At 41.5% G+C, this 21,011-nt stretch overlaps 1 protein-coding gene across 1 annotated transcript; it reads left to right on the top strand.

Moving 5' to 3' along the window:
• The first annotated feature begins 3,123 nt into the window (after positions 1-3,123).
• On the top strand, positions 3,124-11,569 carry DYDC2 (DPY30 domain containing 2). The gene is given in 4 exon segments (XM_066242800.1): positions 3,124-3,800; positions 4,372-4,391; positions 4,393-4,492; positions 11,038-11,569. Coding segments are annotated over 4 exon segments (540 nt in total). The 5' UTR covers positions 3,124-3,581; the 3' UTR covers positions 11,239-11,569.
• Positions 11,570-21,011: the final 9,442 nt, after the last annotated feature.

Below are 21,011 nucleotides of genomic sequence, written 5' to 3' on the forward strand. Positions count from 1 at the left end.
ACCCTTGAGTAGATGGGGGGCAGAAGATAGTTTATCCAGTCTGACCTGTGGTGGCACAGTGGATAAAGTGTCGACCTGGAACGCTGAGGTCACTGGTTCGAAACCCTGGGCTTGCCTGGTCACATATGGGAGTCTTTGCTTCCTGCTTCTCTTTTCACCCCCCTCCCTTTTCTCTAAAATGAATTTTAAAAAAAAGAAGATAGTTTATCCAGGTGTATGGGTTCAGGTGGGCCACAGGTTGGCAGAACAAGACAATGCACACCCCCATTACCATCCTCCACCACTACTCATGGTGGGGAAGGGGAAGGAAACTTTACCCTCAAGGTTCTTTCAGCTGGTCTAATAATTAATTAAACATAATATAGATTTAAAAAGTAAATGACCAAATTTAATTACATATGTATGGGAATCCTGCATACATGAGAGAGTCAAATCCCACATATATGAGAGGTTGACAGACAGGGAAAATGAGCTTTATATGGCATTCTGATCTGAGGATCACCTTTTAGACTTCAGAAGGTAATTGAAGGGCACTAAGGAAAGCAGATGTTCTATAATTAGAAGTTTTCCCTTCCCTATGCATAGGTTAAAAAATGTTATCTCTGATAATCTCTTATTTTGGACAAAGCTCCTGATTCAAATTTTCCTAGGTAGTGTGTAGGTAGGGGCACAGGATATTCTGTCTTGAGCCCAAAGGATCTTAGTTGCCTTTAGCTCAGAACAATTCACGTATCATAGAGGCACATCTTGGAGTGACTCATTCTGAATACACCAAACTTCAAACACATTTATTTTACAGTTTTTGAAGTCAGAAATCCAAATTGAGTCTTACAGGGCTAAAAACAAAGCGTGGGCAGGGCTGGTTCCCTCTGGAGGCTTTAGAGAATCGTGTCCTTGCCTCTTCCTGCTTCTGGAGGCTACCCACGTTCCTTGGCTCATGGTCCTGAATCACATCAGCTCTTCTCCCTCTCCTTTCATCATCACATCTCTATCTGACCATACTGGATAATCCAGATAATCTTCCCAAATCAAAATCTTTAATCATACCTGCAGAGTCTTTGCCGTATAAGGTAACATATTGTGTAGGTTCCAGGTATTAGGACTTGAACACCATTGGGAGCCATTATTCAGCCCTACCACACTGTGTACTTCCTAAAATCAAGGACATTTTCTCACTCATATTTCAATTACAAAATCAGGAAATTTGACCTTGATGCAATTCTATTATATAATCTACAATTCACATTTAGTTTATCCAGTTTTCCTAATAATGTCCTTTATAGAAATTTTCTTTTCCCACTCCAGATCCAGTCCAAGATCATGTAATAGTTATGCCTTTTTGGCCTCGTCTGATGTGGAGTGTGGTTCCTCATCTTTTTTTGACTTTCATTAGAGTTCAGTCAGTTGTAGCCTCTCTCAATTTGGCTTTGTTTGATGTTTCCTTAGTCAGGTTCAAGTTTCGCATTTGGGGCAGGAATCCACAAAAATGTATTATACCCCACTAAGAAGTGTATTACATCAGGAAACATGTGATGTCACTGTTCCTTATTGGTGATTTTTATCAATACTTTACTCACTTGGTTAAGGTTGCATTGGCCAGGTTTTAGCACTATCAAGTGTCTGTATTTCCTATTGAACTTAATATGTAATTTTTTTTTTGTATTTTTCTGAAGTGAGAAGCAGGGAGGCAGAGAGACAGGCTCTCACATGCACCCGACCGGGATCCACCTGGCATGCCCACTAGGGGGCAATGCTCCATTGGAACCGGAGCCATTCTAGTGCCTGAGGCGGAGGCCATGGAGCCGTCCTCAGCTCCCGGGCCAACTTTGCTCTAATGGAGCCTTGGCTGCAGGAGGGGAAGAGAGATATAGAGAGAAAAGGGAGGGGGAGAGGTGGAGAAGCAGATGGGCACTTCTCCTGTGTGCCCTGACAGGGAATCGAACCTGGGACTTCCACATGCCGGGCTGATGCTTTACCACTGAGCCAACCGTCTAGGGCTTAATATGTAATTTGTAGTGAGAAACTTTGAAACTATATAAATATCCTATTCTTTGTCAAATATTCACCAAATTTTAGTATTCATTGATGATTCTGCCTTGATTCAGTTACATTACGATGGTTATACAATGGTGATATTTTTTAAAACTCCATCATTCTTTCCATATTTATTAGTTGGCATTCTACTTGCTGTCCTCCCATTCACTTATTTATTTTTATACAGAATCATGGATTCTTATTTTACTCAATTGGTTATAATCCATTACAGTCATTAGGTATTTTGATGATTAAATTGCCCCTGATTTGGCCAGTAGCATCTCCTTCAAGCTGCCTTCTGTGTCCTCAACCATTTTATTTTTCAACATTTTCTTCCTGGGACAACAAAATGTTCCACGTTTATTAGATTCAACCTTGGAATTAGCCATTTCTCCAAGGAGCTCTGATTCTTTTTAAGTGGTGACAGCTGTTTAGACAAGTTCTGTGTGCTCAGTGGGCTTATTGCTACTGAAGTGTTCTTGCTTCTAGGCCTTTGCAGTGAGAAGAGCTATGAAATGTGTATTTTTTATATTCATATCTATGTATCTATCTTTCCTTCCTTCAATTGAAAATATGCCTCCAGAAAATGTTAAGCCTGGATCGAAGCCTTTATTAGTCACTTTATTATTAACTCTTATGTAGTTAAAACATGTAAACTTCAGGAAGATGGAGTTGGTCAGGAACAGGCCAGATTTTATGCCATTTTACATCACAGTCTTCCACCAGAATGACTAATGTTTATTAAACATGATGTGCCAGGCTTAGCGCTTTATATGTCATTATTGCCTTTAATTCTCACAATCATGAGGCACATACCTTTGTTACTCTGTTTTACAGATGAGAAAACCAAGGCTCACAGAGACGGGTGACTTGCTGAAGGCCACACAGCTCATAAATAGCAGAAACTGTACTGGAACTTGGCCCATCGCTCCTGGAGTCTGCAATTGTGCCGCTGCACTACACCACTTCTCACTGGGGCCTAACTCAGGCTAGACTGCCCAGCTCTTGAAATCTGATTGATAGCAAATCCAGGAACATCAGCTCAACCTAAAGTAATTTGTTGCTTAAAATATAGAGAATGGAATATTATTGTGTTAAGTGTTGGCAGAGCCACTGCTCAGCAGTAGTGACAATGCTAGCATTTTCCCTCTCTCTTCTCGCCAGGGCTTCTCAGTGGCCCCTGTGAAATAAGCAAGCCTGTCTTACCTATGTCATAGATGACTGTTGCTACCAACTTCACAATAGCACAGCTTGTTGGGTGTTCAGAGCCTCTCTCTGAACCCATGTTTGCTCAGTTATTTCCTCTCCACTCAAAGGTAGAAATATGTGGGTAAGGGAGGCCTGAGCCACCCTTAACCTCCAATCCAAGTAGATGTCATGCCTGCACCTCCAGGACTTATTGTCTGACCTAGGAGAGCTTTAGGAAAAAGTCCATTTGAATGTAAGAGTTATTGGCATATGTGTATTGGAACATATTTATTGATTCTTTAGGGAAGGGTGGGATCCAGAAACATCTCCTATCCTGAAGTGAATCCTTATTGGTTAGAATGTGTCTATTTTTTAAAGTCAAATTAGATTTGCAAAATAGTGTAACTCTTCTGATGCACCAAGTCCACAGGATGGAAACTGACTACCTGAAGAGGTGCTTTGGAAATTGCCTCGCCCAGGCACTGGCAGAGGTGGCAGAGCTTCGGCCCAGTGACCCTATAGAGTACCTGGCTCACTGGCTCTACCATTACAGGCAAATCACTAAAGCAGAAGAAGAGGTATGTGTGCGTGCATGTGTGTGCGCGTGTGTGTGTGTGTGTGTGTGCGCGCGCGCGCGCGCACTTGTGTAGGGCTTTCCAGCTTTCCCAGAGTAATTTGAAATCCAAGGCTGAATTCTGGAGCTGGACTGGGCATTTGTGGTTTATTCAGCATGGTGGGGTGGGGGGCGGCTTAGGCCCAGGTGTCCTAGAAGCACAGGAAGTCTAGTGAGACTGAAGAAGGAATCCAGCCTTTGCTGGATAGCTCAGTTGGTTAGAGCATCATCTCAAAGTGCAGAGGTTATCAGTCCAGTCTCCAGTCAGGGCACATGCAGGAACACAGCAATGTTCCTCTCTCTCTCTCTCTCTCTTTCCTTTCTTCTCTCTAAAATCAATAAAATAAAAATTTTAAAAAAAGAAGGAATCCATCTCACAGGGGTGACGGAGTGGTGGGTTTGGAGCTACCAGCAGGCTGAGTTTATTACGGGAGAGACTCTGGAGGGCTGAGGGGCCTGAGGCCAATCCCAGTGCCAGAGGCCCTTGTATGTGCTTCTCAGGGACTGATCCATTCATCTCTGTCACATCACCCCAGGATAAGCAGGAGAAGGCCCAGGAAGGAAGAATACGATAATAGCCTCAAGGAAGCCAAAATGACAGAAATGCTGAAACAAGAAGAGTATCAAATTCAATAGGAGTGTGGAAAGTCTCACCAGGTAGGGAGGAGGCCGAGCTCAGCATTGACCACACACGTCCATGATAGATACCAGGAAATCCACAGTGAGCCTGGTCACAGTGCAAAGCATACGGAGGCCCCCATTAGCTCACTTTTTCCTCTGTGCTTATATGTAAACCAACCTTATTGACAATAATTCTTGTCAATGAGAAAAGAAATTGCTTAAAGGCAATTCCAGGTCCCTGGCCAGTTGGCTCAGTGGTAGAGCATCGGCCAGTGTGTGGATGTCTTGGGTTCAATTCCCAGTCAAGCCACACCAGGGAAGCAGCCATCTGCTTTTCCACCCCTCCCTTCTGCCTTCTCTTTCTCTTTCTCTCTCTCATCTTCTCCCACAGCCTTGGCCCAGTTGGTTCAAGTGCATCAGCCCCAGGTGAAGGATGGTTCCATGGAGGCTCCATGTCAGGCACTAAAAATAGCTTGGTTGGGAGCATGGCCCCAGATGGGCAGAGCATCATCAGCCCCAGACGGGGGCTCCTGGGTGGATCTCGGTCTGGTCGCATGTGGGAGTTTGTCTCTTTATCTCCCCTCCTCTCACTTGGAAAAGAAAAGAAAAATTAAAAATAAGTAAATCAGTTCCATTTTAGATTTTAGGAAATACCTTAGATGTTAGTGGTTTTAAAAATCAAATTTTTAAAAAATCTAATATGTCACTTAGAATAAGTATATTTTTATTCAGGATCCTTTGAGCCCTTTTCAAAAATTATTAAATATTTTTCAGAAGCAAAATATGGTTATCATATACTTCAGATACATTATTTTATTTACACTATACTATTTACTTAAAAGTATCTTTTTGTTGTATGCTATTTATTTTTATGTGTCAAGCGACAGCCACAAATGCCACCTCTGTAATGCTATTATCATGTGTATAATAACTTCGAATAGTTGGAAATAACAGTATTCATTCATCTAACAAGCATATCTTCATCTCCATAATTTTTGCCACAATCTTCTGGAAAATATATTATTCTGTATATTCTACAATGTACATGATATCCATATAGGAAATTGACTTACTGGCTTGATATCTGACATCTTTGTAACTATCACTATATCTCGTGCATTAAATGCACTTTTATAATTAACTAGCTTTTGCTAGTTTCCAAAGACCACTTTGATGAAAATATTAGGCTTATTTACATTTATACGAATATGCTCAGCTTTTCTCATAAAAAAAATAGATTTTTTTAAAAGTCTGGATGTTTCATAAATAAATCAAAATGAAGATGGTTTTATACTGTTGTTACACAATAGTCTAAGTGAGCCCTTCCACCGGAATATTCTTAGAACAGTTGTTAGGAGATAGTAGAGGTGAGATCATTAGGCACAAGTTTGCATCACCTTACTGTCTACTCAAATACCCTTTTTAAAAAATTTTTTAAATGTTATTTATTATTAAGTGAGAGGCAGGGAGGCAGGGAGGCAGAGAGACAGACTCTAGCAGGCGCCCAGCCGGGATCCACCTGGCAAGCCCTCTACTGAACAGTGCTCTGCCCATCTGGGTCATTGCTCTGTTGTTCAGCACCCAAACTATTTTAGCACCTGAGGCAAGGCTATGGAGCTATCCTTAGCACCTGGGGCCAACTTGCTTGAACTGTGGCTGCAGGAGGAGAACAGCGAGGAGAGAGACAGAGAGAGACAGACAGACAGACAGCGAGCAAGGGAGCGGGAGGGGTAGAGAAGCAGATGGTTGCTTCTCCTTTGTGCCCTGACCAGGAACTGAACCCAGGACTTCTACACACTGGGCCAATGCTCAACTACTGAGCCAACTGGCCAGGGCCTCAAATCCTTTTCTAACTACATGCTTCACTGTTAATAGAAAGACTCCCCAAACCCCATCCTGCTTTTATAGTGCCTTTATTAAGGAAAACTTTGCTTACATCAATACTTTGGATTATCCCCTTGTGTTGCACTCAAGGAATCATGCCTTGTAACAATATTTCCTAGCAAGATTTAGATGAATAATATGTATGCTATTATGGGGGTCCTCGGGTAATGACACAGTTCCATTCCTATGCCAATGACGGAACACGAATTTTGGTGTAAGTTGAAACACACCCTAGCCTAAGTCACCTATCCTAACACAGTTGTAAAATAATAATTTAGAACATAAAAACAAAACTCAGCCACAGAAAAAGGAAAAGGACATAAATATAGGAGCCATGATAAGGGCCAAAACATCACCAAACAAAGCAACACAAATGGAACACTTGTGCTTTTAACAGTCCAAAATAGCATAGGTAAGTGTACTGGAGGACGCCAACCCCTCGCTCACATGCCGCGTCACTGCGTATTCTCCACTGCACACAACCAAACTAGTTCACTCAGGTAGTCGTAAGTATGATGCTATTAGCATAAGCTTAAACACTCCCGTCTCAATTGTTTATATGGGAGTGAGTGTCACAAACTCGAAATGTTGTATGTCGAGACTGTCGTAACCTGAAGAACCCCTGTATTTGGCCAAGAGTGAGACAAAAGTGATTGTAAGGGGAGATCTGAGTTTTCAGTTTTAGGAAAGAGTTCATATGCAAGTTGTAGTTATGGAAATTGATTCCCTTTGTGAGAATAACATAAAGAGAACCCAACAGTGATCTAAAACAAAACTGAATGTATTGCTTCCTTGGCCAAGGAGAGCCATGTCATTCAAGTGCAAGTTACTCTGCTAGTATAAATTTAAAAAGCTTGATATCTGACATCTTTGTAACTATCATTAAAGGGCAAAGAGGTGGGGGTACATCAAATAAGACAAGATTCTAAATTCTGGTTTCTTGGTGACTAAGGTGAGTTGCAGACTATTCCCTGCTACAGATCACCTTCAAATTTTGTGTCATAAGTGCTATAAAAACCTAATCTTAAACAGACCCTGGATGGATTGCATAAAGTTTCAGCAGACATGCTGATTTAACTGATTGGCTTATACATACATACTAAAAGCTCTGCAAGATTTTCCTTAATGTCTTAAAGCAGGGGTCGGGAACCTATGGCTCGTGAGCCAGATGTGGCTCTTTTGATGGCTGCATCTGGCTCGCAGACAAATCTTTAATTAAAAAAATAATAACGTTAAAAATATAAAACATTCTCATGTATTACAATCCATTCATTTTCTACCGCTCATGTTCATAGTTGGGGGTGGCTGGAGCCAATCACAGCTATCCTCCGGAACGACACCAAATTTTTATTGGATAATGCGTAATGTACACGGGTCATTGTGAGGTCAGGAAGTAAACTTCCTTTTAATCAAGTAGTCATCTAGCTAATTGCAGAAACCCTTTTGATGAAGAAGATGGCTAAAAGAAAGAAGGTTGAGGAGTATTGTACTTTTCCGCAGGAATGGACAGAGGAATTCGCCTTTGTGGAGAGAGCAGGTTCTGCAGTGTGTCTAATATGCAATGATAAAATTGCATAGATGAAATGGTCAAATATAAAGTGGCACTTCGGCACACGCCATACTACATTTGCATCGAAATATCCAGTGGGGGACAGCAGGAAGAAAGCATGTCAAGACCTACTGTGCAGAGTGCAAGCTAGTTAGCAGCAACTCCGTGTTTGGACCCAACAAGGTGACTGGAATTCAACTAGCTTTGCTGGTGCTTTAGCAGTTGTGAGAAACGGAAAGCCATTCACAGATGGGGAGTGTGCCAAAACACTCATGCTTGATGTTGCCAATGAACTTGACAACTTTTTGGATAAAGACTAGATAATTGGGCCCTGGCCGGTTGGCTCAGCGGTAGAGCGTCGGCCTGGCGTGCAGGAGTCCCGGGTTCGATTCCCGGCCAGGGCACACAGGAGAAGTGCCATCTGCTTCTTCACCCCTCCCCCTCTCCTTCCTCTCTGTCTCTCTCTTCTGCTCCCACAGCCAAAGCTCCATTGGAGCAAAGATGGCCTGGGTGCTGGGGATGGCTCTGTGGCCTCTGCCTCAAGCGCTAGATTGGCTCTGGATGCAACAGAGCAACGCCCCAGAGGGGCAGAACATCGCCCCCTGGTGGGCATGCCGGGTGGATCCCAGTCGGGCGCATGTGGGAGTCTGTCTGACTGCCTCCCCGTTTCCAGCTTCAGAAAAATGAAAATAAAATAAAATAAAATAAAATAAAAGACTAGATAATTGAATGAATAAAAAACATGCCTCTGTCAGCAAGAACTGTTCACGATTGTACCATCATGATGGCAAATCAAATTGAGGAAACACAAGTGAAGGACATAAATGCAGCACCTTTCTTTTCTCTCGCTTTGGATGAGTCAACAGATGTAAGGCATTTATCCCAGTTCAGCGTGATTGCAAGGTATGCTGTCGGTGACACACTGTGAGGAAAGTCTTGCTGTTTTGCCTATGAAAGAGACAAGAGGGGAGGATTCATTCAAGTCTTTCACTGAGTTCACTAAAGGAAAAAATCTACCAATAGATAAACTTATTTCGGTGTATACTGATGGTGTTCCATGCATGGTGGGGAAAAACAGAGGATTCTTAGTGCTTCTTTGTGAACATGAAAAGAGACCCATCCTGTTTTCATTGCATCCTACATCAGGAGGTGCTTGGTGTTCAGATGTTTGGTGAGAAGCTTGGTGAGGTGATGTTGCTGGTCATTCAGGTGGTCAACTTTATTGTTGCCTGAGCTTTAAATGATCACCAGTTTAAAACACTGCTGGATGAAGTTGGGAATAATTATCCTGGTCTGCTTCTGCACAGCAATGTGCATTGGTTGTCAAGAGGGAAGGTGCTCAGCCATTTCACGGCTTGTCTGAGTGAAATCCGACTTTTCTTAAAATGAAAAATGTTGAGCATCCTGAGTTAGCTAACACTGAGTGGCTCCTGAAGTTCTACTATCTCGTGGACATTACTGAACATCTGAACCAGCTCAATGTGAAAATGCAAGGTGTTGGAAATACAATCTTATCCCTTCAACTAGCAGTGTTTGCATTTGAAAACAAGCTGGAACTCTTCATCACAGACATTGAAACAGGTCGTTTACTACACTTTGAAAAACTGGGTGAGTTTAGAGATGCATACACAGCAAGTGACCCTGCTCAACATCTTGATCTCCAGCAGCTAGTGGGTTTCACATCTAATCTCCTGCAGTCATTCAAAGTGCACTTTGGAGAATTTCATGAGCACTCTCATCTTTTTAAGTTCATCACCCCTTCACACGAGTGTGCAGTGGACAGCGCTGACCTGAGTTACATCCCCAGTGTCTCCATCAGAGATTTTGAGCTATAAGCTGCTGACCTGAAGGCCTCAGACATGTGGCTGAATAAGTTTAAGTCACTCAATGAAGATTTGGAAAGACTTGCATGACAGCAAGCAGAGTTGGTGAGCAAACACAAGTGGGGAGAAATGAAAAAAACTTCAACCCATGGACCAACTGATTGCCAAAACCTGGAACACTCTTCCCGTCACATACCACACACTGCAGCATATGAGTATTGCTGTACTGACAATGTTTGGCTCTACATATGCATGTGAGCAGACTTTCTCACATCTAAAGAACGTTAAGACCAACCTACAATCACGTTTAATGGATGGAAGTCTCAACGCCTGCATGAAGCTTAACCTCACCACATATCAACCAGACTACAAAGCCATCAGCAAAACCATGCAGCACCAGAAGTCACATTAATGGTAGGAAGTATATTATTCATCATTGGTTAGAAGCAGCACAGCATAACAACATTATTAAAAAGAATTCAGAGACTTATTGTACTTTAAAAGTGTTGGTCTTACATAAAATGCACACATTTACTTGTATTTAGTGTTAAACATATTGTATGGCTCTCATGGAATTACATTTTAAAATATGTGGCGTTCATGGCTCTCTCAGCCAAAAAGGTTCCCAACCCCTGTGTTAGACTGTTAGTTATTGTCTCATAGGTCAATGAGACTGTCCACTTTGTTTTCAATCTTTTTTTCTTTGTGCCTCAGTTTGGATGATTTCTATTGAGCTGTGTCCAAATTTACTGCCCCTTTTCTTCTGCAACCTCTGACATTCCATTTAGGGATTTAATAATTTATTTCATTTTGAATATTGTTCTTTTTAATTCTAGAATTTCTATCTGGTTCCTTTTTATAATTTCCATTTTCTCTGCTGATACATACCCTGTCTTTTCACTCATTGTGTTCATTTTTCTCCTTTAAATTTTTGAAAATATTTTAATAGCTGTTTTAAGTCCTTATCTGCTAATTCCATCATCTGTGTCATATTGAGGTCTGTTACAATTAAGTTCTTTTTCTTTAGATTATTGTCCACATTGTCCCCCTTCCCGTGTCTAATAATTACTGTGTGCTGAGCACTGCAGGTGAGGCTTTGTGGCATCGAGACTGTGTTCCCCTCTCTAGGTGCCTAGTGTCATTCTGGCAGGCAGTTAAATAATTGCTGAACCATCTTGACCTGTCAGACTTTTGTTTTATGTTTTGCTGAAACAAGTCTGTTTCCATTTGGTTCTTAGTCTTGAGCGTGAAAGTGGAAATATTGGCATACCAAGTGTGCTTTAGTCTCTGCTAAGGACTTATCTGCTTTTTTGTTTTCTATGTAGCCACCGAGAGCTGTAGCTAGTTCCACAAAGACCAAATTCAAGCAGGAGAAAACAAAACTCCTTGAAAAGGAGGCCTCGGAGCAGGAATGCCTGCCAGATACATCCATTGTAATTCCAGGAATGCCTCAACAGACACCCTCTGCTGACCCACCTGACCAGATGGATAGGAATGCTGGAACTTCACAGGAGATAAATTGCTAGGCTTTTCAGCACAGTGAAGACCAGTGCTCCTGAAATGCATCCTGGTTCCAGATCCCCTCCCCAGATCTACCTCAGAAGGTAGATAATTCTAGTGATGGTTCTCTCAAAACTGAAGGTGAAGGAAAAACGGCCATCCAGAAGAGCTCTAACCTCCTGAAGGTGAGAGCTACGTGAACAAAACCAAGATCTGAGGGGCTGGAAGTAGGTATCTGCAGGGACTCTCCAGCCCAAGTCCTGTTCTGACAGCCCTAAACATTCTCTAATCATATGAAAATTAGTTATAAGATAAAATGAACTCATAATAAGGATTTAAAATAAGTGACCAAACTGATGAGATGTTTTCTTCTTATGTCATCATTTTATTTTTTTGAGATGAGACAGTGAAAACATAGCCTTCTCATGTGTTCATGTCTTCACTTTACTAAACGTTGAAGTCGGGTCCCTCAGAGTGTTACACCTGTCCTACAGTGTAACACAACAGGTATTTTGAAACAGCTCCAGTGTCAGTAAAACTCAAAAGTTGGAACATTTTTCAAAATTATTTTCCATCTATAATCATTCAAATATCATCTATGTTACTGACTTAAGATTTATATCTTTAATCAAGATTTTCTTGAATTTGACTTCCTGCTCAACATCTGCTTGAATGACCAATAAACATCTCAAAACTTAACTCATTCAGCCTGACCAGGCAGTGGCTCAATAGATCAGACTGGGATGTGGAGGACCCAGGTTCAAAACCCCGAGGTCGCCAGCTTGAGCGCAGGCTCATCTGGTTTAAGCAAGGCTCACCAGCTTGAGCCCAAGGTCACTGGCTTGAGCAAGGGGTCACTCGCTCTGCTGGAGCCCTCTGGTCAAGTCATATGAGAAAGCAATCAATGAACAACTAAGGTGCCGCAGCGAAGAATTGATATTTTTCATCTCCCTGCCTATCTGTCTGTCCCTATCTATCCTTCTCTCTGACTCTCTCTCTGTCTCTGTCAGAAAAAAACCCCAACAAACTTACTCAAATAGAACCTCTGATATTCTTCCTGAACCATTCTTCCTTCTAATTCCTCAGGTCAGAACTCTTGGTTTCATCTTTTACTCTTTTATTTTTTGGTCACCCTACATCATGTCTGTTGGCTTTCCATTTAAAATAAAACCAGAACTCACCCACCATGAATGCCCAAGTCACAGTTATCTTTTGCCTATATTGTTACAACAGCCATCTCATTCCCTTGATCTTCTCTGGTGTATGTTCATTACAGAAGCCAGGATGATCTCAGTCAAATATGAGTCAGATCACGTCGAATAGCAGCTGCTATCTCAGTCACAGAAACGTCCCAGGACCCATCTGCGACCTGCAGACTCTGTGAGACCTGCTTCCCCATGTCCTGCGCTCTCTGTATTGGCTGGCCTCTCTACTTCAGACACACTGACCACGCACAGTCCCACCTCACAACTCCTGCTTTCTTCTTTCTCTTCTCTGCCTGGAATGCTCCCATCTGCCCATACCCCTCCATTTCTTCAGATTGTCTTTTCCTTCAGGTCTTTCTCAAAAGTTGCCTTTCCCTATTTATTTTTTGTGTTTATTACCTGCAAAACTTAGCATAATGCAGTACGTAGGCCAGACATGGCCAACAGTTTTTGCCTCCAGGCCAGATTAGAAAGAAAACTTTTTTCACAGGCCAGACAAAATATTAAAATTAAAAAATGTTAAATATAAAAATGATTCATTTAAGTAAACAAAATTTTATTCTGTAATTTGTTTATGAATAAATATAAGAATAAAAAACACTTTTAATATACAATATTATTTTAATAAAAATATAATTATATTCTGTATAATATCCAAACTGTATCACAATCAATTGAAACAATATTTAATTAATAGAATGAGCTTGAAGGGGTTATATCACAAAACAATTATTTCGTTTTACAAACAGCCTGAACATGTTTTTAGCTATCAACTGCAGCTACTGTCGATGCTACAATGCCACTTGATTCACACTTGACATAAAAATAACGAATTATTTGACCTTGGGTGTGCACTGGCAAACTCCACCTAAAAGAATGTGGGTTTCACATCACCGCTAAACGTCAAAACTGTTCATATTGAGTACAGACGAGTACAAAAGTTGTAAATCTTTATAATGGAATTGTTTTAAAAAAAATAAAGAAGTATTGCAAATCCATTCGACCAATTATTGGAAGTTAGCCCTAGATTAGTCACACACGGAATTCTTTTCCGCGTATCACTATCTTCTTAAATATCTTGATTTCCAAAAATCAAAGACACTTCCGCTTCTGTGTAGCTGAGATTTTAAAGTAGTGGAGAATATTAAAAACTTAATTGCGGGCCGCCTAAACTCATTACATGGGCCGGATCTGGCCCTCAGGCCATATGTTGGCCATGCCTGACATAGGCTATACCATCAGTTACATACAGGATGAAATTAAGTGTGTCATAAGTGGGAAAGATTTTCCTCAGCTACAACATAAAAGGGAAGGTGGTCCCAATCATTCCGAAGTAAATCTCTTAAGACCAAAAAAGGAGCTCTTCTTTGACACCTTAGCAGTATTTGTACATTTACCCTAGGAAAACAGCCTCATTTTTCCTTCAAAAGTTACCTTTCACCTGACCAGGCAGTGGCACAGTGGATAGAGCATCGACCTTGGACACAGAGGTCCCAAAGTTGCTGGCTAGAGTGCTGGTTCACCAGCTTGAGTTCAGAGTCACCAGCATGAGCATGGGATCATCGACACTATCCCAAGGTCACTGGCTCAGCTTGAGCCTCCCCGCCCCCAGTCAAGGCATATATGAAAAGTAATCAATGAACAACTAAAGGGACACAGCTTTGAGTTGATGCTTTTCATCTCTCTCTCTTCCTCTCTCTCTCTTTCACAAAAAAATAAATAAATAAAGTCTACTTTTCAATGAGGCCTTTTCTGGCCATAATACACACATACACACACACACACACACACACACACACACACACACACATCCTATCTGTACTTCATATATTTAGATATCTATAAATAGATATTCTATCTATACTTGCTATATACTGTATACATGTTATATGAACTTCATATATATGCATACACACACATCTAATACCCTCTTCCCAGTCTCCTTCAGTAGAATGTGAGCTTCATGAAGACAGGGATTTTATCTTTATTTTTGTATCCCCAGCACCTCAAACAGTGCTAGCACACAAAAGGTGCCCAATACATATCTGTCAAATATGTGAATGAAGGAGATGAACTTGTACAAGGGCTGGAAACTCATAGCAAACATGAAAATGGCAGGCTAGCCATTTTTGATTGGCAAAAGGCCAATTGAGAAAGCTATCAGTGAACAACTAAGGAGCCACAATGAAGAATTGATGCTTCTCATCCCTCTCCCTTGTCTGTCTGTCCGGGTCTGTCCCTCCCTCTATCTCTCTCTCTGTCTCTGTCACAGAAAAAATTATTACCTGTTTCATCATGGTGACAGCAGAGCATTAAGCCAAGGGTGCTGTATTTCAAGATGCAAGTGCTGTGCAACTGTGCAGGTCACACACTCATGAAGCCAATCCCGCTCCAGCCAAGCTGCTGTCCATAGGGAGTATCTGAGTGGACCTTCAATGGGCAGCTCAAGTACATTAAAGGTCATACAACTAGTCTCTCAAGGATAGGTGAGATCTCCCACTGCCCTTCTCCAACACACACACACACACACACACACACACACACACACACACCAATCCAAGGCTGCCACGGGACTCCCCATGTGCTAAGCTTGAGAAAAATGCTCAGAACTTTGGAACCTGCTGCAACTCTGTGTCCTCTTTTCGTCTCATGGTTGTAGGTGGCTAGCCCAGGCCAGAGACAGAAATCGCCTCAGAGCCCCAGAGAGTGAAAGGGGTTCTAACTATCATCCATGGGCATTATGATCTGAACAGGCTGCTAAGGACTAACCTAGTAATCGAATACCATTTAAAATAGTGTTTCTAAAGAAAACACCTTCTTGTCTCAGGAGAAGAGAGGTGGAAGCATGTTATAAACAATAATTCATTTTAATGTTGGGGAGTGCCTGTCGTCTAGACCACCCAGAGTCTCTGCATTTAATGACTACATCATGCTGCCTCATGAAATGTAAGAAATAATTTAAAAGTAAACTCAAAAACTTGGTCACTAATAGGATGAAGAGGGTAGAGGTGGAGAAAATCCAAGATGGCTGCTGGGTTTCTAGCTTGAATCACATGAATGGATGGAGGTGGCTTTTCCTGTAATCAAGACACAGGAGGAAGAGCAGATGTGGGCATGTCAAATATGCAGTGCCTGTGAAAGGGACAGGCAGGTTGATGCCACAAGAGAGGGCAGCTCGAGCTACTGTCCCTTCATGGGAGCCCCAGGGAAGTCCAAAGACCCCAGTCCAGCCCTATCTTTACTGCAAGATGCCAACATGGGAGGTAAATTTTGCTATATATCATCTGAAGGGGCTTCAGAATATTTAAATTTCAGCTCTGAAAAAGGTAAGCTGTTCATTTCCAAGTTTTATTATCTTTTAATTAAATTTACTGGGATGACATTGGTTAATAGGATCATATAGGTTTCAAGTATACATTTCTGTGATATTTAATCTGTATATCACACTGTGTGCCCACCACTCAAAGTCATATCGTTCCGTCACCATATATTTGGCCCCTTCACCCTTTACTACCCCCACCTGCTTCCCTCTGGCAACCACATACTGTTGTCTGTGTCTATGAGTTTCAGTTTTATATCCCACATATGAATGAAATCATATGGTTCTTAGCTTTTTCTGACTTATTTTGCTTAGCATAATATTCTCAAGGTCTGTCCATGTTGTTGCAAATGGCAGTATTTCATCTTTTCTTGGGGCTGGGTCTATCTTCAACGCTTGTTATTACTTGCCTTGTTGATAATAGCTATTGTAATAGGTGTGAGGTTATATCGCATTGTGGTTTTCTTGTTGATTTTAGTGAAAGAAGGAGAGGTAGAGTAGGGGAGAGAGAGAGAAAGAGAGAGAAAGAGGAACATAGATCTGTTCTTGTATGTGCCCTGACCAGGGATCAAACTGGCAACCTCTGCACTTTGGAAGAATGCTCTAACCCAGTGGCCCCCAATCCTTTTTGGACCACGGACCGGTTTAATGTCAGAAAATACTTTCACGGACTGGCCTTTAGATGGGACGGATAAATGTATCACGTGACCAAGACAAACGTCAAGAACGTCTTAGACTGATGTAACAGAGGGAATCTGGTCATTTTTTAAAAATAAAACATCATTCAGACTTAAATATAAATAAAATGGAAATAATGTAAATTATTTATTCTTTCTCTGCAGACCAGTACCAAATGGCCCACAGACCGGGACCACTGCTCTAACAAACTGATCTATCTGGCCAGGACTCTCATTGTAGTTTTGATTTACATTTCTGTAATAGCCAGTGAAGTTGGACATCGTTTCATATATCTGTTGGCCATTTGTACATCTTCTTGTAAGAGGTTGTACAGAGAAAGAAAACTCTCATATACTGTTTAGTAGAATGTAAATTGATTACAGCCACTATGGAAAACAGGACAGAGGCTCCTCAAAACATTAAGAATAGAGTTACCATATGACCCAGCAATCCCTTTTTTAGGTATCTACCTGACAAATTTGAAAACATTTACTCATAAAGCTACTGGTACCCTTATGTTCATTGCAGCATTATTTATGTTGATCAAGACATGAAAACAACCTAAATGTCCCTTGGAGAATGATTGGATAAAGAAGATGTGGTGCATATATACTCTGGAATATTACTCAGCCATAAAAAAGATGAACCACTGCCATTTGTGACAGACTGGGGAGAGAGGCTGCTGGTGACAGTGGCTCTCAATGAGAAACCAGTGATATAATTAATCAGAACTATTTGTGCCTGTGGAAACCATGAGTTCATGCTGGTACTCAGAAAGAACAAACAACATGTGTACTAGAGCGGCACTTCTCACGATTTAATGGGCATAAGTCACCTGTGAAGCTAGTCAACTGGCCAGTTCCAAGTCACTAGATCTGGGGTGGGCCTGAGGTTCTTCATTTCTAACCTGCAGATTCTACATTCTATCCAAACTGCTAGTCCACAGGCCACACTTCAAATAGTTAAATGCTAGAACAGAGTTTCTCGAACTTGCAAAATTGATATTTTGGACATTCCTTGTTGTGACGAGCTATCTTGTATGTTGTGAGATGTTTGGCAGCACTCATGGCCTCTGCTTACTCATTGATGGCAGCACACACACATACACCCTGGCTAAACAACCAAAAATGTCTCTAGACAGTTCACAATGTTCCCTGGGAGTAGGGTGACCAACTGTCCCAGTTTCCCTGGGACTGGGGAGTTTTCCAGTACACTGTATATTAGTGCTAACATCAGGAAAGCCCTGAGGAAACTGGGGATGGTGGTCACCTGTGGGGCAGCTGTGCTAGGCTTGCTCGCTGGTGTACCGGCTACAAGCACTTTGCTTGGTTAGGCCGTGAGCACCTGGCAGAGACATGTGTGTGGCCTACATAGGCTATGAGTGTGCTCAGGGGGATTGCAGATGCGCAGATTGCCTGCCCGCCACTGTGAGAGGCCGTTTTGCTGTTTCTTTGCCTGAAAACTGATTTTCCCCTGTCTGTGTGCTCGTCTGCCAATGTGAGACGATTAAACAGAATGGCCCAACGCTTTCCGGCTCCACACTTTCTCTACCATCTGCCCGAATCTAATGTGGACCTGCCTGGCCATGGTGGTAGCCACTGGCATTACATCACCTTACCTCGGGTACAAAATTGCCTTCACTTGAGACCACTGTGCTAGAGCAGAGTCCAATCTTCTAATGGGAGTTAATTAGTAGCCACTTTCTTTTATTAAAAAAAATGGTGGGGTTGCCTGACCAGTTGTGGCACAGTGGATAGAGTGTTAACTTGGGACACTGAAGTCCCAGGTTTGAAACCCCAAGATTTCTTGCCTGAGCATGGGCTTGCTAACTTGAGCATGAGGTCGCCAACTTGAGCACAGGATGATCATCATGGGGCACAGGGGAAGGGTGGGAGCTGAAGCCCAAAACCTGTCAGCAGCCAAACATCGGGGTGGGAATGAAGCCACACTCCCCTAAAGAGGGTAAAACGAGGAAACTGAGTGTCCTTGAGACACTCAATCTCTTGGGAAAGCTCTCCAGGCAGTGTGAGGTCGAAAGCTCTCCAGGCAGTGTGAGGTCATCAGTGCAAATCTGCACAGTGGGAAGGCATGCTGCCAGGCCACCCAGACAGCTGAAAAAGGCCAGGAGACCCCAGTCCTGGCACAGAAGCAAAGAGAGAAGTGTGGGAAGCTTGACCTCTACCTGGGAACTGTTATGTTTTAGATGCCACAGTCTGTGTGAAGTAAGTGGTAACCTTTGTCTACTTTAAAGCATTCCATGCTGTTAGGCTCAGTATTTGATTATACTGAGGAATATGTTATTTAATCAATAGCTACTAACGGTCATTACATTGTTTCTAGGTTTGGTTTTATTGTTGTTGTTTTATTACTAAAAAAATGTTACAGTGAACTTTCCTGCACAGATCTTTGTAAATCTCTGTGAATTGCTAAATTAAAAGATACCATTGACCCTTGAACAACATGGGGGTTAAAGATGCTGATCCTCTACACAGATAATCCACCTATAAATAACTTTGACTCCCCCAAAAGTTTACTAATAGCCTACTGTTGACCAGAAGCTTTACCAGTAACAATTAATACATATTTTGTATATTATATGTATCATATACTATATTCTTAAGATAAAACAAACAAGAGAAATGAAATGTTATTAAGAGAAAATCATAAAGAAGAGAAAATTCATTTACCGTGTATATTGAAAAAATCCAAGTATAATATAAGTGGACCCACACAGTCCAAACCCATGTTGTTCAAGGGTTAACTGTATTTGCATTTTGAGGGGCAAAAGACGTGAACAAACATTTCACCAAAAAGTATGTGCACATGACAAACAAGCACATGAACATATGTTCAACATCATTAGCCATTGGGGAAATGTGAATTAAAATCACAATGATACCTCGCTACACACCCCATCAGAATGGTTACAGTTAAAAAGTAGTGACAACACCAATGCTGGCGAGGATGAGGGGAAACTGGATAACTCATGTTTAGTTGATGGGAATGTAAAATGGTACAGTTACTGTTGTAGTAATATAATGTTATAGTAATTAAATATATAGAAATATAAAAAACAAAAATGTGGAAGATATATAAAAGTAATTAAGATAAAATATTAAAAATAAGGAAATTAAATAAAGGTATGCCATCTGAATAGGAATTAATATAGTGTGTGCATGAAGTTATACATAGATAAGAAGTGGCTTGATGTCATAACTTTGTAAGTTAACATAAATAAGAACATCTTAAGAAGTGATTTGATGTAACATTTCAGTAGATTAACATAAAAGGGGCTCCCTGTGAGGAACTCCCAAAAAGGTGGTTTGAGGTGATAATCCTGTAGATTGACACCTGTTAGAAGGCGTTGGTCAGAAAAGGTACTACAGCTGAGGGGCCCGCTGCTGATGTAGTCACTCAGACTCCAGCATGAACGAGGGCTGTCTCCACACGACTCTGAGCTTTGACCAAAGACAGCCAAGAGGAGCACACCGACGGGGCCCCTTTAAGCTGTACCCAGGCATGCCAAAAGGATTTGTGAGTAATAAATTGCCTGTGTGATTCGTGCAACTAATTTGTGTGTCGGTTGTGTTTTTCCTCCTGTGGCAGTTAGTGTCAGCGCTGATCAATAGCATCCTCATAGCTGCTCAAGAGTAGTCTCGAAGGGGCTGCCAGCCCTGCTGATAAGCAGGAGTATCCCACTGTGCAGGGAAGTCGAATCACAACGTCTGATTGATGTAGAGCAGGGGTCCCCAAACTTTTTACACAGGGGGCCAGTTCACTGTCCCTCAGACCGTTGGAGGGCCGGACTATAAAAAAAAACTATGAACAAATCCCTATGCACACTGCACATATCTTATTTTAAAGTAAAAAAACAAAACGGGAACAAATACAATATTTAAAATAAAGAACAAGTAAATTTAAACCAACAAACTGACCAGTATTTCAATGGGAACTATGGGTTTGCTTTTGGCTAATGAGATGGTCAATGTGCTCCTCTCAATGACCACCAATGAAAGAGGTGCTTCTTCCAGAAGTGCGGCGGGGGCTGGTAGTTTGGGGACCCCTGATGTAGAGCTTGGGCTGTACTGAGACAATTACTGCAAAACTTGTAGTTTCTTCTAAAAGTAAATATGCAACTATTGCATGACTCAGCACTTGTTCTCTTGGGCACTTTTCCCAGAAAAATTAAAACTTATGCTTACATATAAATCTGTATGCAAATATTTATAAAAACTTTATTCCAAATAGGCGAAAACTGGAAATAACCCAAATATTCTTTAGTGGGTGGAGAGTTAAACTGTGGTACATCTGTACCATGCACTCTGCATCTGAATCTGAAGAAAATTATGCTGAATGAAAAAATCTAATCCCCAAAGGTTTCATATAATACTATGTGCTTTCTTTTATATAATGTTCTTGAAATGATAAAATTACAGAAATAAAGACTAGCTTAGTGATTGCCAAGGTTAGGGACAGGGGCTAGGGAAGGAGGGAGATGGATGTAGTGATAGAATTGTTCTATATTTTGATTGTGGTAGTGGATATATGAACCTATACATCTGAAAAACATTGCTTAGAATTAAATACACACACACAC

Source organism: Saccopteryx bilineata, chromosome 9, assembly GCF_036850765.1.
Source record: "Saccopteryx bilineata isolate mSacBil1 chromosome 9, mSacBil1_pri_phased_curated, whole genome shotgun sequence".
In the NCBI taxonomy this organism is placed as follows: domain Eukaryota; kingdom Metazoa; phylum Chordata; class Mammalia; order Chiroptera; family Emballonuridae; genus Saccopteryx; species Saccopteryx bilineata.